A 17911-nucleotide genomic window follows, 5' to 3' on the forward strand; every position below is an offset into this window, starting at 1 on the left:
ACATGAGTTGAGTTACTCCATGGCTTACTTTGTGCCTCAGTTTTCTTCTGTAAAATGGGGGTGATAAGAATACAGCCACTTCATGGAGTCATTATAAAGATTAAATGTTAGAATGCATGTGGCATGCCTAAACTAGTGCCTAGCGCCACAGGGCGTGTGCAAGACATATTGGGTGAATTTTTTGTTGTTGTTGTTGCTGTTATTGAATCGTCACCAAGACTCTGGGGCAGCACTGTCCAGCACATACGTGATTTTCTAGTCACGACATTAAAAAAATGTAAAGAGAAACAGGTGAACCTCATTTAATATATTTGATTCAAACCAGTATATTCAAATTATTATCGTTCCAGCAAAGGGAGCTCACCATATTTCTGGGGGAACAGCTCCTTTGGGCTCATGGCTATTGTAGCCTTCACATTTTATCTCAACACCTAAGGAATCACATAATTCAGAAAGTTCCTATTCCAAGACCACATAATGCACTGTGTATGTGAATAGGGAGGGTTTTTTAAATGGTGGGGTAAGGGGCGCCTGGGTGGCTCAGTGGGTTAAGCCTCTGCCTTCGGCTCAGTTCGTGATCCCAGGGTCCTGGGATCGAGCTCCACATCTGGCTCTCTGCTCAGCAGGGAGCCTGCTTCCTCCTCTCTCTCTGCCTGCCTCTCTGCCTACTTGTGATCTCTCTCTCTCTCTCTCTCTGTCAAATAGATAGATAAAATCTTTTTTAAAAAAATGGTGGGGTAAACGTGTCATTATTAATCCCAACAGATAGCTTTCTTTGGTGGCAATTATGGTTAAATCCGTTTCTTTCTGTGGAAGGCCTTTTTATAATTGTCTTCATGCAAAACTCTCTGTTGCTGCGGGAGGGATATGTCCTTGTAGTTAGCTAGCTATTCTTGGATTTTATTTTTGCAGCCATGGTTCAGTCAGTAAAACTTTGGACGCTCTGGGCTATTGGGAATTTAATATTCCATCACTTTTGTTTAATAATGAGGCAACACCCCAGGGCTTGCCCTGTCACCCCTCAAATGTGTGGTGAAGTTGAAGTGTCTCCGTGACCTTAGGTGTGACATTTCCATTCTTAATGCTTACCCCAGCGTTTATTATTATGTTTATAATGGACTGTGGTTTTGTGTAAAGGCTGTAATATGCTCATCCTCTAACATATTGTACACAGTGGCCTTTTAATGGTTCATAATTATATTACTTTGGATTTTCTCTCCTTTTTCCCCTTCAGCCATGATGGCCCTTCCCCACATCTCGTGGACGAGAGCTCTTGCTGCACACGAATAGCATGAATAGACTTCAACTTTCCTTTGATTTGAACTGACAGATTAAAAACTAATTATTCTCTGTAATATTTTTATAATAAAAACTAAGTTGAAATGATTTATATACACTTCCAGCCAACACATTTGCAATTCAAGGTTAAAATTGTTCTTGAAACAGCACCAGCTAAAATGCAATTACAACTCCCCAAGCAGGGATAAAAGAAAAGTGTTTTACGTGTTCGCTTCAAAAGTTAAAAAGTCAATTTTACATTATAGAAATAAAAACTTTCGTTTATTTTTACTAAATGATAAAGACTTCATTAGTTATGTTAAAGTAAAGATAAATCCAGTGTGTTTATTATTTGCCTCTGGAAAAGAATAGGTAAGTAAGTGTGGGCTTTTTGTGGTGCATAGCTTTTCCTCCTTGTGCCCGCCATCTTGTTCCTGGTTCCCAGTTCCTTCTTCACTGAGCCCTAAGTTGTTTCTGTCCAGAGTGCAGTAAAGTGCAAATAGTTTTATATTGCCAAAGGTGGGTGCCCCGCATTAGTGGTCTTTCAGGGTCAGCGAGGAGGAACTCTTTGGGGACTTCTGTTATCACATTCAGTAACTCCACTGCGATGTTACTCTTTCCATGAATAATGCTGCAGGCCTATTATGCATGTGACATGAAGTGGCTGAGAGTATGACAGTCAAACAGACCTAAGTTTCTAATACTCACTTCAAAGGGTGGGGGGAGAGTATGCGTGAGCAGGGGGAGGGGCAGAGGGAAAGGAAGAGAGAGAATCCCGAGCAGACTCTGAGCTGGGCTTGGAGCCTGATGGAGGGGCTTGATTCCACGACCTTACGATCACGACCCAAGCCGAAACCAAGAGTAGGACGCTCAACCAGTCACCCCGGTCACGTCAACTCTTGTTTCCTCTTTGATCTTAGTCAGGCCATGTCAAGTCTCTAAGCCCAGTTTCCTCCTCAGTCACAAATAATGATATGATAATACCACCAACTTTATGAGACTTCTGTGAGGACGTAAGGAAGTAAAGCACCTAACACTCTTAACACAATGCCAGGAATAAACGCTCAGTAAATATTAGCTGTTGGTGTTAATGATATAATAATAGTGTTAACAGTGTTACTCTAATGTTATTATTTTAAACTAAAACAAGTGAGAAACCAAAGTAATGTTTGTGAATTCCATAACAAAGTACCTGTCACAGAATGCGTTTGATAAATACACTTTCCAAGGAGGAAAGGAGGGAGAAGCAGAGAGAGCATCTTAGAGTTGTTGGAAGTTTATAGTACAATCACAGTTACCACATTCCTCATAAAAGAAGAATAATAGTAATGTTAATAAAACTTAGTGAATATCTACTGTGTGCCAGACATTATTCCAAATGCATTATGTATAGTATCTCATTTAATAGTAGCAAAAACCACAATTGGTGTTATTGCTATTGTACAAGTAAGAAAACCAAAGCACAGAAGCATCAAATACTTTGACCATGGTTACACACTTAGCAAGTGGGGATTGGAAACAGGGTTTTGAACCCAGGTAGCAAGAGTTAATGTTACGAGGTTGGGGAATTGGGCACAGGCTGGATCCTTAGGGCCCCACCAGTAGAACTGGAGGCCCTTGAAAGTTTTTGAACAGAGGCATGATGGCATCTCATGTACATTTTAAGAAAATAGCTGTGTGGCTATTAAGCAGATCTAGAAGAGTTAACAGCTTGTCCTGTGGCTGCAGAGTTAGGCAGTACTGCTAGACCTGCACAACTCTAGGGGGCACCTTCTCACTGTAGTTTTTATAAATGCAATCCCTTGGAATCAAAAAGTAGAGATCTGGGTGGTGATTGGATTCACCTTTATCAAGTGTGGTTACAAGGAAAGGGTAAGGATCAAGGGAGAAAGGGGAGTAGCTATGTAATGATCCATCAGCGGCTCTCTCACCCAGAGTATCACTGTTCACCTGCCAGAGTGCAAACGTAGACTCCCTTGGCCAATCCAGGCATCATAGTGGTTTCTACCCAATGGCCAGACATGCAGGGCACCAGCGAGAGAGACCACTGGCAATTTTCATTCAACTGAGAGGAATGACGGGGTTTTAGTGAACACTGCCAACATACTGAAGGACATTTGATGAGTCTGCTAAGCTTGACCTCCTTTTCCTCTTTTGTATGACTGTCAAGCGAAGCTATGATCCAGTTGACAATATAATATCGTCCAGGTCATCAGTTCACTCTGAAAACCATCACATACTTCCTTGGAAATCTCTGGGCAAGTTGAGTTAATGACAAGGAAGCAGCCGAGCTTTTAAGCCATAGCATGCCATTAAGCTGTAAGAGTAATTTAAGCAAAAGCATTTTTGTGTTAAATTCAGAACCTGCCTCTTTTTACAGTTATATGACTAATTCTTTCCTGAGGCATCAGAAATGAAACTTTTTAGGAGAACTAAATGCTAGCTGTGAAAGAAGCAAGTCTTCTAGAGAATAAACAAACCTTAGAGTCGGATTACCGAGACAGTCTCCAAGGCCATCCTTTTCTGGCATCTCAGAAATTAAACTATTTCAGGACAGATGGCTGCTTTTCCAGAATATTTCCGTTCTAACTTGCTATGTATAGCAGCCTGGCCGTTTAAAAAAAAAAAAAAAAAATCACCCTGAAAGTTCAGGAATTTTTTCTATTCAACTCACGTCTCTAAGGCTTTAATTTAAACCAATTTCCTCTCTTTGGCCTTCTCTGGACATGGAGAAGAGCTGGTCAGCATGTTCCACATACAAGGGCCTTTAATCAAATTACTCCTAACCTGCCTTTTCTTCAAGCTAAATACTTCCCACTTCCCTTCACCTTTCCACACGGGATTTAGCCTCTGTCCCTATAATCACTTTGGTTGGTCTTTTCCTAGACGGTCTCCAGAGTCTTTGTTAATTCCTTGCATGTAATCTTAAGAAGTTATTTTCTGTCAGGAAACTGAAACCTTCTCTCATGTGTGGATGTGTTCAGTTCCGAGTTGGAGTGAGTACACATTGCCAGGTTAAGGAGACTGGATTTTCTTCAATACCTCCAATTATGTTCATCTGAGTGGGTCACATTTGGCATTGTAAACAGTCCAATTTTCTTAATTTTTCTGCTCTTATGGCCTTTCTCTCTTCACTATAAATAAAGAAGGGACATCACAAGGAAGAATGGGAAGAAAGACAATTTTGCAGAGCCACCACAGGAGTTGTTAGAAGGTACGAGACTGCTGGAGAACTGGAGTAACACCACAGGACTAGACTACTTTTGCTTTTAGGCTGGGTTGAGAGATATTCTGGATCTGTTACCTTGATGAAAAAGCAGAAAAGGTTTCATGGTTTGTTATCACTTTACATTTGCAGGAGAATTGCAGGGGAGGTGAAATGATAGGTGAATCCAGGTAGTTAAATGATTTTTCTTGGCTGTGATCACTATGCACATTCATTGCTTTCTCATGCAAAGAGAGGGAGTTTCGGATCAAGCAAATCAATTTTTGTGACATTGTCTGAAGCTGTGTGAGAAACACTGGGGTTAGTTCCAGGCTTCAAGATGACCATCCAGAAACGCAGGTTGGGAGGCTCCTGATGGGCTCAGTTGGTGGCCATCCAACTCTTGATCTGAGGGTCCTGAATTCAAGCTGCACGTTGAGCGTGGAGCCTACTTATAAAAAAGAAAGAAAGAGGGGCGCTTGGATGGCTCAGTGGGTTTAAGCCTCTGGTCATGATCCCAGGGTCCTGGGGCATCGGGCTCTCTGCTCAGCAGGGAGCCTGCTTCCTCCTCTCTCTCTGCCTGCTTCTCTGCCTACTTGTGATTTCAGTCTCTCAAATAAATAAATAAAATGTTTTAAAAAAAGAAAGAAAGAAACACTGTCGTAATGTTCCTGTATATTTAACATTGGTGTTGGCCATGGTCCCTGACAGCCTAGGGCGGCCACTCTGGCTGCTTGGGAAGCATTCTGATTGGGTATTCAAGGAGCCAAATGGGCCATTCCATTTTCATCCCCCACTTCAAGGAAGTAGTGTGTTCCATGGCTGGTCATTTTAGATTAATTTTATTTCTTTGGTGACCAGGATAACTTTGTGGTCCACTGAGAACAGATCTCTGGCCCAGCCTCAGCTTCATTTCTCTTCTATCAAAGCATTATTGTGGTGTTCTGGTTTGGGGTTTTTTTTTTTGTTGTGGTTTTGGTTTTGGTTTTGGTTTGTTTTGGTTTGGGTTTTGTTGTTGTTGTTGTTGTTGTTTAATGAGCAGAAGATGGAGGGCCACAAAGAATCCTTTTTAATAATGGAAATATGATCCTGAAGTCCTGATTTTTTTTTTCTTTGCATCTCCATAAAAGTTGGGTCTGTAGTCTTCTGGAAAGTGTTTTTTAATAATATGAATAATAATAAGTGCAGCTAATCCTAACCATGGACTTAATGGCTGCTAAATGGTTTATATACATTTTAATTTTTTAAGATGAAAATAATCTTATTTTATAAGCTTTTTCCATGATCTTATAAGATAGTGGCTAGTATTATATCTGTCTTATATGATATATATATATAATGTTGATATATATTGAGTTACTGATGCTTGAATAGTTTGACTATGATTACTCATCTGGTAAGTGTTAAACTGAGTAGTTTACCTCACGAGCCATCAGCTTTCTGCCTTAGCAACTTTGCTGAACTGAATCCCTATTACATACCGAAGAAGACACTTAGTAAGAACTGAATCACTCGTCTTCACCGAGCCCTTCTGTGCCAGGGACTGTTTTAAGCACTGCACGTGGATTATCTCATTGAGTACTGGCACAAACCCTACCGCGGTCGATGCTGCTGTTGTTAGCACCATTTTATTGAGGAACAGTTGAGGCTCAGAGCAGGGAAGCCACTTCCTAGAGCCCCGGAGCGGGTGAACTGTGGAGCTAGACTTTCCATCTAGGTACTCCGGGCTCTGGAACCTGCCAGTTGCACCATCACCTTGTGTTCTTCCCAGAACATGAACAGTCTTACCAGGGGGCAGAGCAGAAAGACTGGAACTCTTTTCTGAGAAACAGGCTCCAAGAGCTTTGTACAAGCCTCCTCCGGTGGAGTGTTCTCCGGGTTCGCTGACAGGACAGAAACCACAGCCAGATAAGCCCCTAGGCAGTGGTTCCATCAAGGAGCCTGCATCCTGCTGGGTTTGTCACACTCGGCTTGGGGCACGTCCTACCGTTTTGTGTCCTTGGCTCCCCCCACCCCGCCCTATCCCCCACCACCCCCACCCCCGCCCACATCGCTTTTCTCATTCTTGGTCTCTTTCTCCCCCTTCTTCCCTCTCTGGTTCTCTGTTTAGCTCGAGGCTTTTTACTCCATCTTCACCACGGAGCAGCAAGACCACGTCAAGTCGGTGGAGTATCTGAGAAATAACTTCCGACCACAGCAAGAGCTGAACGGCAGGGTGGTGTCCAAGTCTGCGGTCCGAGACGCCTGGAACCACGACATGACAGACTTCTTAGAAAACCCACTGGGGACAGAAGCCTCTAAAGGTATAGTTGGATTAAGTGCCCTTGCCCGGGGGAAGATTCCTTATCATAAATTACTTTAAATTAAAAGGCATTCCAAACCAGCCAAGAGTTGGAACTCCGCGTTGAGAGCATATGTTTCTCTGCTAAAAGAGACTTGTCTGGATGATAAATAGAAGCAGTTGTGGGAAAATTTTCAGTTAAATAGATATGTTCAGAGTTGCCCTTTTGACTAGTAATATATCAGTCATTCTGTTGGTATTTTTACCTTAGAACATCAACACTGACTAGTGAATGTCTGAGGGAAGCTTGTGGGTGTCTTACCTTGTCCCTGCCCCTCAACCCCCTTCGGTTGGGATCAGGACGCCGTCTCTGACCTCAGGCACCAGCACCTTTGACTTGGCCCCCAGCATTCTACCCGCAGCCCACCCTTACCTCCTTACTGACGACCTCCGCACCAGTCAAGACCTGCCCCTCCTGCTCTCCACCCCTACCTGACACCATGTGGCCTTTTTTAAACCACTATGTAACGGTTTGATTCCCATATCTGATAAACTTGAGTTTATTCTTTTCAGGCCTCTCAGTCTTTTTCTATTTCTACATTCTTATGTGAATTGAACAGAAATTTCTCTTCCGGGAAACTAGAAAGTCGAATTCTATCCTCAAAGCTCTACTTCAGGCCCCAGGGTGTGTCCTCACTTAGAGAGTAAGGCTGATCAAAATTCCAGTACTTGGCGGGGGCACCTCGGTGGCTCAGTCAGTTAAGCATCTGTCTTTGGCTCAACTCAGTCCGTTCTGGGATTGAGTCCCGCATCAGGCTCCCTCTCTTTCTCATTCTCTCTCTCTCTCTCAAATAAATAAATAAAATATTACAAAAAAAATTCCAGTATTTGGAAGGGAGGAATGAATAAGAAGGAATTCTCTTTGGGTGTGAAGAGATGGTTCTTTTTTTTTTTTTTTTTTTTTTTTTTTTTTTTTTTTGAGGTAGTTCTTTTCTGAACCAGTGTGCTCTCTGAAATCGTGAGCTTGGGTCATATGGGAAGGGCTTGTGTCGTTGATCAACACTGGACACAGACTAGTATTTTTAGTGGGGTAAGTTACATGGGGACATTTTAAGAGTGCCCCACCCCCCAATAAAAGGGACTAATTTACTGGCATATGACCTTTGTAAGAACAGGGGGGATGCGAGTGTATTCCACAAGTAGCTGCGTTGATGTGCACTTTGATAAGAATGAGCCCGTTTTCCAGGCTCGTATATCTGAAAAGAAGCTAATAGAAGAGGAAAAGGAACTTAAGAATGTGATCATTTCCTTCCTGTCTGTGATTTTGTTTGAGGACGGTGAGAGAAGCTAGTCTGGCCAGATTGCCACCCAGAAACGCTTGAGATTCAAGTAATTTGGAGCCGACACTTTGTCAAGGGCGTCATTTGTCATCTGGGAACAATGGGTGGGTGAAGAAGCACGCCAGCCTGGGAAATGTCTTAGGTTGGCTGGCATAGCAAACCTCACTTGGGCTAATTTTGTTTTTCAACCAAGCTAAAAATAAAGAAAACAACCAAGCTCCAAAGCTTTCTCCCAAGAGAACTTGCTTGGGAGAAGAGGAATCTCTTAGGGATTGAGTATTGTGTGAGAGGTGAATGCAGAGGACGACGGGGGATGATGAATTTATATCACAAGTGAACACAAGATCTGGTGGCTCAGAATTGCTAAGGTTATGACAGTTGCAAAGTTCCTCCCTAAAAAACGGGCCGAGAATACGATACATCAGCTGTGCAGAGGGAGTGCATAGCTCTTACTACCCGAAAAAAGTTAGAGAAGAAAATGGTTTCTGTAGCATTAAATTGTCAAAGGCGGGTAAGATCTTCTACTGGATGGGCTTTCTCTGAATTTGCGCTGAGCCGTGGACCCTTCCTTAAATAGAGGAGTTCTTTATGGTACAAGGTTTTGTTGCAGTTATCGTGGTGTGTGTATTAATCCTAAATCTGAATCTGAATCCTAAAATGTGTGACTATTGAAATGTTTTGTGATCTTTTTTAGAAGCAGAGAAGGGTGGAGGTACAGTCCTATTTGTGTCTTAAGCATGTTACTGGAGTATAACATACGGGAAAGTGGGCATGTACCCCCTGATGCGTCTCACCCCCCATAGACTTGAATAGCAAACTCCCAGGTCAAGAGACTAACCTCACCAGCTTCCCAGGAGCACCTCTAGCTCCTTCTTCCTAGGAACAGTCCATTCCCAAGGGTAACCGCGAGCATGAATTAGCTTTGCCTGTTGTTGAATTTCATAGAAATAGAATTATCCCCTCTGTCCTTTTTTGTGTCTTGCTTTTTTCACTCTACGCTGGTTCTGAGGGTCATCTATGCTGTTGCCTGTAGATGTGGTTTGTTCTTACTGCTGAATGTCATCGTGAGGCTCCACCTGTGAATTTATTCATCCATTTTGCTATCCGTGAACATATGCATGGTTTCCACACTTTGGCGATGATGAGAATCCTTGACCGTGCTTTTCGATGAGCATCTGGACACATCTCTATTGGGTATGACGCCACGGGTCCAGTGGCGACAGCCTGGAGTGCACATTCATGTCCTGATTTGGTTGGAACTGCTCAGCAGTTCCCAAGAGGGACTGTATATACCGTGCTCTCCTTCTGCCAGCAGTCAGTCAGGGTTTCCTGGTTGTCTTATGGCAAAACGTATGTATCATAGAATACAACTATTATAAATATACACTTTAATCATTTTTAATAAATTTAGAGTTCTAGTTCTGTTTATATAATCCTGTTTCAGAACTTTTTCATCACCCCAGAAAGTTCCCTCAATTCTTCCTCCTATTCTTAATAGCAGACAGTCTCTAATCTGCTTATATCTGCCACATGACGTTAGGATTTTAAGATTGATCCCTGTTGTAGCATCTGTCAGTAGCTCGTCCCTTTTTATCGTGCACTAGCATTCCTGTTTGTTGTTTTTTTAATAATGGCTTTATCGAGATTTCATTCATGTGCAGTAAAGTTCATTTTTTTTTTAAGTGTGCACTTCAGTGGAATTGACTCTTCACAAAGTTGTGCGTTCACAAACGCCCCCCAGGAGTCCACATCCATTAACAATCACTCACTCCTTCTTCCTCACTTTCTTTCTAAGATTTTATTTATTTATTTGATAGAGACACAGTGAGAGAGGGAACACAAGCAGGGGGAGTGGGAGAGGGAGAAGCAGGCCTCCCTGCTGAGCATGGAGCCCGATGCAGGGCTCAGTTCCAGGACCTGAGATCATGACCCGAGCCAAAGGCAGACATCTAACGACTGAGCCACCCAGCTGCCCCCAAATTATGCCTTTTGTCTCTGGCTTCGTCCAGTGTAATATTTTGGCATAATATTTTCAAGGTTCATCCATACTGGAATAGAGCTCAGGATTTTTCATTTGATGGCCAAGTAATATATGGATATACCACGTTTTGTTTTTCTGCTTTTCACAACTGATAGGTGTTTGAGTGTTTTCCACCTTGTGGCTGTTGTTAGTAATACTGCTGTGGACATTTGCGTTCGAGTTTCTGTGTGGACATCAGTTTTCAGTTGTCTCAGATGCACACCTCGGGGTAGAATTGCTGAGTCACCTGGTGATTCCAGCCCTCCGGTTTCAAAGAACTGCCCACCTGTTTGCCAGAGCCCTTGTACCAGTTTGCGTTCCCAGGAGCCGTGTGTGGGATTTCTCCACGTCCTCACCAACTCTTGCTGTGTATCTTTTTTTAAGTAGCCATCCCAGTAGAAGCGAAGTAGTAGTGATTTCCATTTCCCTAATGACTGATGATGTCCCTGTTTGTTTTTAAGTGTACATTTCATGGAATCGTGGTCTGTATGACCAAATGGTCCACCTTTTTTTTTCCTCCCCGCAAGAAGAGTCAGGTAGTTCTATGGCATGATGGGCCAAAAGCCAGTCTTAAATACCAGCATGGAGGCAGGCAGCCTCGAGGGCATGGATGATTGACCTTAGACCTTAATGCAGTGGAGAGTCCCAACAGAAAGGAAGAGTTCCTTTCTCTTCTCTAGTCTTCTACAAAAAAGATTTGAGAGAGAAGGTGTCCTATAATCTTCCGGTAATTCAAACAAACGAAACCTGTCTGGTTGGCATTCTCTATCTGATCATTGTTGGAAACTTTCAGTGCCTAAGAGAGCTGCAGTGTTGATCATGGAACTGTGCATTTATTGTGCTATTGTTACAGAAGAAAGAAAAATAAATTAAATTACATAAGGCAAGAGTCCGTAAGCTTTCTTGGTTAAGGACCGGAGAGTGAGAACTTGCTTTCTCTCTCTCTCTCTCTCTCTCTCTTTTATTTTTTTTAAAGATTGATTGATTGATTGATTGATCGATTTGATAGAGACACAGCGAGAGAGGGAACACAAGCAGGGGGAGTTGGAGAGGGAAAAGCAGACTTCCTGCTGTGCAGGGATCCTGATGTGGGGCTCAATCCCAGAACCCTGGGATCATGACCCGAGCCAATTGCAGACGCTTAAGGACTGAGCCTCCTAGGCGCGTTGGTACTTAGTCTTCTTTGGGAACTACTCACTCAGCTCTACCACTCTGGCATGAAGGCAGTCATGGACATATAATACACGAATGAATACATGTAGAAAACTATCTTCCAAAAACACCTTATTTACAAAAACAGGCAGCAGACCAGACTCTACTGGTGCTCTAGGGGATGGCTCATAGTCAGGTGGAGAAACTCAATCAAAGTCTCAGTTTAAGGTAAATTTTTTCTGTTGTAAAGATGGTGATGACCATGACCATGAAGCATCAGTTTCTTCTACTTCTCCATTCCACCTCAAGACCTTAGGACCAGTTAGATATTTATTAACTCAGTAACCAACCACTTACCAATTCACCTTAACCCCTGGTCATCTTTCACAGCAGACGTGTAAGGAGAGCCTCCCCAGACTGATTACAGCCCCACACCTCCCTTGTTCTCTTGGCCATGATCATTAACTGGTGTTCATTGAGCTGCACAGTGAGGAATGCCTGAGTTAATGTGCCCCCATCTTGCCCTTCTGTCAGGATGATTGGACATACTGGAATAGAGAAAACAGAATCCAGCCTTACAGTGCCAGCACCAGACGCATGGTCATGTACAACACCAAAGGAAAGGGGGGAAAAGTCATCTTAATACTGTATTGTTGCTACAGAAAGACTTATAATGGATGTCATCCATAAAAAATATAAAGCTTCAGTTCCAGTAAATGGAAACAATATTTAGGCTCGGTGGATTGTTCAAGGGACATCCAATTTGCCACTCTGCCCTTTGTCGGTAAATAACTTGGACAGACTTTAGGATTTAATGGGCTGTCATTTCAGTTATTCTGCAACACATCCCGGGCACATGGAAGAGCATTTGGCAATTAAGTACTAAATACTGTCTATTGTGAAGACTTTTGGAACAATGAATGAAGGAAAAATAACTTTCCTTCCAACAACATGAAACATATGGTTTATTAATTTAACGAAACCTGTTCAAATCACAGTGGAATCAAAAGCACTTGATCTGATAATTTGATTTGATGGCTTAATTAAAGTGGCACTGCATAATGTAATAAAAGCAATGGAAACCATGAGGACACTGGGTTGCCTGTGTGCCCCCTCCAGTCTCCTAAGTCATGCCATGTTTTTTGAAGGATGGTCTTTGGTTCTGCTGATGGAGGGAATCACTTTTTTAGCTCCATTTTCAATGGTAAAGATTGCTTCCTGTTTTGTTAAAAGTGGTTTTTTAAGAACATATACCATTGTGTGAGGATGTCTAAGTAACTAGCCTATTTTAAAGCATAGCACATTGAGAAAGAGCATCCCATTTCCCACCCAAATTAGCAAACAAAGAAGTAAATCCATGATTGCTTCTAAAAAGAGTTTGACACAAATAAATTTTTTTAAAAAAGAGTTTGACATTGAAATTCATGTTTTTTTGCTATTTGGGGAGAAAATATTAATATTGTTCTATTTTCAGTTTAATCATTTCTACTCACCAGATTAATGAGCTTGAATTACTTTATCTTATTAAAAGAAGCTCTGATTTGAGCACTTAATTCCTTTGTAGGCAGCTGTCCTCCCAGAAACTCTTCCAAAAACTTATCTTGTTGCTTTTAGAAACTTTAAGCACAGAAAAGTTTTAAGAAAAAGCACTTTTAACAGCCCCCGTGAAGTGATTTTAACCCCCTTCTTTTAAAAATAACTGTCATTAGCCATTACTTTTTAACCTTGCAAATGATTTAAAAAGAAGGCAAAAAAGTAGGGTTGTTTTTAGGATTCTCCAGCATCCTAGGTCCTCATTCTTTGGAAGGTCATGCTATTCTGTATCAAACATTTTTACCTGCTCAGGCATCCTATGATTACTGTAACTTTATGTGACTATGTTAAGAGTTGGTATAACTTGCCTTGGATTGGTTGACATGAAGTTGATATTTTGTAGACATTTAATGCAGCATTAAGTACTCCTGCTTCATGTTTTGTAGTCCGTGAATTTCGTTTCACCTGTTAGACATTTTCAAATGCCACTGAGGAACTTGTGGACTCTAGAAGTTATGCCTAAAGTACCAGGGGGGACTTGGGGTGGAACTTGCAAGACCAGGACGTGGGGGATAGAAATAGTCCCTGCAGGGTGATAGTGGTTGCATGATGGTGATCCCAGTAGAGGCAGAAGTGATCCACTAGGGATGGAGTTTGGAATAGAGCCTCTGAGATTGTACTTATCATTTGGATACAGGCTGGTTGGGGGTGAGCAAAAAGAGAAACATAGCATTACTGTTTCTCTTTAACAGATGGGAGGGGTCTGAGGCTCAGAGAGAGCAAGGGAACGTCCAGAGACTCTCAAGGAGGAGTGGGAGAGCAGAGATGAGAACCAAAGCATTCTTATGTCCAAATGCGGCGTTCTTTTTATTTTCTAGCTTCCATATGGATCTACCAGCAGTGACCTCTTTGTTTTCAATGTCATTAGGTGGCTTGAACAACACAGCATATTACTCCCTTTCTGCACAAAAGAGCTTCAAAAATAAACATACTTGCGGGGATTGGGTATTCTTCCTAAAGATCTGAGTTTATCATCTGAAAAGAAATCACTGGGCTCAGTCTTTATCTGCTTGGCTAAATTTGTAGGGTTATCTTGGGTGCTCAAGGCACAGGCCACTGAGGCCTTGATCATGGGGTCATTCCCTGGGAGGGCCAGTGCACCCCTTGACCTGAATGCTGGGGCCTCCTCATGGGAGGGTCTTGTGCATCCTCGGATCAACAGCACCTGACATGACACCTAGGACATGGTGGGTATATAGTCATTGTTTGCTCATGAATGAATGAATGAATGAATGAATGATGAAACAGTAAAAAGTGATTGATAAAAATACAGATTTTGGAGCCCGGCAAACCTGAACTCAAATTCCAGACCAACCACTGACTTTGGTGCATCCTTGCTCAAGTTAATACCCAAGTCTTACTTCTTTATCTGTAAAATACAAATAATAAGGAAAAAAAAAAAAAAGTCCTTCCTTGGCTTTGGCCTTTAAAATGAAACAATGGTAGGGAACAAAGAGTACAGAGCCTGGGACATGGAAAGTTCTCTGCAAATAATTATACCTTCTGGTCTGTAGGTCCCCTGTGGCTTCTTTGTAGGCTCAGGACAAACTGTTAACATGTGACATGATCACTGGAGAACATATTTCAGAATAAGGGGACCAGGCTCTCTTCCTGGTAGAAATGCAAACTGAGGCTTTTGGAATTTCTTAAAACCTTTCCAGTGAAATCCACGGTCCTTACATGGTGCCCACATCCAGGCATCCTGCACATCAGTTCACCTGCACCCCCAGTTCCAACAGGCTGTCTTTCACCTAGAAGGCCATTGCCTCATCTCTGTGCCTCATCCACCCCTCCTCAGCCTTCATAGCTCCATTCTAGGGTATCTTCCCCACAGAAGTTTTCTGACTGCTTGACCCAACTGCCTGTGTTGGGGTGTCAGGACCTTTCTCTGGTAACACTTCTCACAGCTGGAATTTTCTGTTCAGTTGTGTGTTTTCCCCCCCTAATGTCTAACTCTCCCACCACCCCATAAGCTCCATAAGGGGTGAGACTGTCTTTATATTTCTTTTTGGTGGGGAGAGGGTATAGTGCTCACTGTTGGCTCCTCAGTGAATATGGGTGGATGAATGGGAGGGTGGATGGATGGATGGGTGGATGGATGGATGGATGGATGGATGGATGGATGGGAGGAGGAGTGGGAGGTAGGTGGATGGATGGAGGGATAGGAAGATGGATGGATGAATGGGTGGGTGGGAAAGAGGGACGGGTGGTTGAATGGATTAAGCTAATCCATACAAGCCAGGTGGCCAGGAGTCAAAGGATTCTTGCTACCAGAATTGGCACAGTTGGGACATTTATGATCTAGGCCAGAACTAGGTCCTCTTTTGGGAGAATAGCTATAGACATTTGGCTCCCGGTCCCCGACATCAGAGCATCTCCTGAAATTTGGGAAGCCATCTTCTCCTTTGGCCATAAACTACTTAGATGGAATTGTTCATCTCATAAAACCACGGACAGAGGGCTTTTCTCTCTGTCCCAAGGAACAACCACCCCACCACACCAAAAAGCAGAGAATGACCACTTAACATGGGATAGGCACTGGTGTCGGGATGCTTCTAGGCAGAGCTGTGTTATGGCTTGAGAGCTGTTGAGCTGACATCAGTAACAGACACCATGGGCCATCTATGGTTGTCATACTTTATAAATATTACCTAATTACTTAATTCTCACTGTCTCCAGGCAGATAGGCAGAGTTCGATCTTCAGGGCCAACTTAGCAACCCTCCTATGGCTTCAGCTTTTCTTTGCTCTCTAGAAAAACCTTCCCTGACATCCGATTTGTTTGTATAGACACTGTGGAGCTGGTGAACAGTAACCTGGAAATTAATAAAAGCCAACAGCATCCTTCCTCCCAGAGTGACAGACGTCCCCTCTTCCTAGCTAACCCACATTCATGGCCCATGAAGCATGAGGCTTCGAGACGTTCATGCTCATCTCCGTGGAGCCACAGGAGGAATGTAGCTGGGAGACAAAACTATTTATCTTCCTGCTGATTATTCCACAAACAAACAGGCTTTAGTTGAGGCTGTTTTTCTTCAGGTGCAAGGAAGGTGTGCAGAACCCTTGGCTTTCTCAGGCCACAAGAAACCTCTAACCTCCCTAGGGTTAGGGTCTGATATCAGAGACCCCTCTGTAAAGGCACAGTCGTGGGAGCCTGTGTCGAGTCCTCTGGAAGCATCTTTTTCTCTTGCCTTCCTGGCACAACCAGTGGTCCTCCTGGCTGTGGGCTTCACTCCTGCACCCTGTCATACACGGTTTTGCAATTGCAAAGCAATGGTCTGAGTGTTTGAAATGAGCATCTTGGCTCTCCTATTTCAAATCTCTGCCTGTGTTGGAAAGGTGCTGTCTACACGTCTGACACTAAATCATAATAGGTATCATGGAGAGTGAGGAGCCCTGCAGTTTCTGTGCTTATGGGCTGGCGACAGCCAAGCCTGCCCGGAAGAAAAGAGCCTTCTCAGTCAGGAACGTCCTCACCACTTAAAACCGCTGGTTCCAGAAACCAGCTAGAAACCCATGTGGCTCCTCACTGCCTGTGGATCTACATGCCAGGTGCAGCTAGAGACCAAGGGGGCCTTTGTCCTCCTGTGGGTTGAATAGTTAATTGCCACTGGTGTCCACCGGGGGCGCTACCTGTTCATAGTCTGGTCTCCCTGCTCGCAGCTGACTTCTGTTCTCCTCTTGGGTCCTCTTGATCAGCCCCAGGATTGGCTGCTCAAGGCCATTCCCCAGATACAGGAGACCCTGGAACCATCCCATCGAGGGCCATCCTAACCAAATGGCCAGTTGGTACAGGTGCCACATCGGGGAGTCGAAACAAGCTTGAAATCCGAGCAGTGGAGCTCATGCCCTGAGCCACAACTGAGAACAAGTAAGAGGAAAATGCCAAGGGAGAGTCAGAAATTTAATTTTTTTTTAAAGATTTTATTTATTTGAGAGAGTGAGAGAGAGAGAACACAAGCAGGGAAGAAGGAGAGAGAGAAGCAGACCTCCTGCTGAGTAGGAACTCCCCTCGCCCCTCAACCCCGGGGCTCAATCCCAGGACCCTTCAATCAAATTGAAGCAGATATGGGCAGCTTGACCTAATGAATCATAATCATCTAGAATCAATGGCCAAACCTATCAGTGTGGGTCATTAGTTGATCTCTTGACATGGCTGTTGGACTCACTTACAGAGGCAGCTCATGGGAGCTTAGATCTTGGGTGGTGTTTCAACAAAAGTCTCACATTGCTGAGGGCAGCTATAGAACTCTAGGTGACCCGGGCATTTCTTGGTAATCCCTGAGGCCATAACGTCATTTCAGTGGTGGGGATAGGAGACTTAGCCGGAGAAAACCCAGCTCCAGCACGGGGACACTGGGCCTCTGTTCACCCTAGGCCTGCACCCCGGTGTCTAGAACACACCTCCCTTTGGATCCCGTACCCAGAGCAAGGCAGAGGGAGAAGGTAGACATTCATTCAGCAGGACTGTCTGGAGAGGATGCTGTGCCCACTTAGAGTGGGATGGGTCCACTTTGCCCTTTTGGCAGGAAGTCACAGCGCCTTCAGCTTGAAAGGGAGAGAAGGTGGCCCTGCAGTCCGGGGAGTCCCGTCTCCCACCCAATGTCCGAGAAGCAGCTGTTGTCAAGTGGGGCTGGGAATATGCCTCATTCTGAACTTCGCCACCTCCCTGAGCGCCAGGCTGAACAATGCTGCTTCCTGCACAGGACATGGACACCTCCCATGGCCTTTAGTTCTCAAAGGAAGAAGGCTCTCACGAAAAAAAAAAGACTCCAAGAAGGTAGGAGAGATCAGGAAGAGCATAATGTGGGAAAGTCAGATCCGCATGCTTGGAAGACTGGTGAATAGAATTTCTGCTTCAGCCTTCCTGGACACTGGCTGCCACCGCTGCCACCACTGCTGCTGTATTCTGAGCGTGGGGCTCTGTTACATACACAGCAGAGACAGCCGATGGGATTAGAATTTGCTGTCTTCTGTGGTAATGGCCACACAGAGCCTCTAACTCTCAGTTGTTGGCCGGGAAACTGCACACCATCTCTTGTT

At 43.7% G+C, this 17911-nt stretch overlaps 1 protein-coding gene across 5 annotated transcripts in view; it reads left to right on the forward strand.

Annotated features, from left to right (window-relative positions):
* Positions 1-17911, forward strand: part of PTPRG (protein tyrosine phosphatase receptor type G) — a 703069-nt gene that overhangs the window by 565320 nt on the left and 119838 nt on the right. For all 5 annotated transcript variants that reach the window (XM_059161377.1, XM_059161376.1, XM_059161378.1 and 2 more), the window contains one exon: positions 6594-6786. In XM_059161377.1, the coding sequence (XP_059017360.1) occupies positions 6594-6786 (193 nt within the window). The remainder of the gene's footprint in view (positions 1-6593; positions 6787-17911) is intronic.

The sequence above is a fragment of the Mustela lutreola genome, chromosome 2, assembly GCF_030435805.1.
Source record: "Mustela lutreola isolate mMusLut2 chromosome 2, mMusLut2.pri, whole genome shotgun sequence".
Classification (NCBI taxonomy): domain Eukaryota; kingdom Metazoa; phylum Chordata; class Mammalia; order Carnivora; family Mustelidae; genus Mustela; species Mustela lutreola.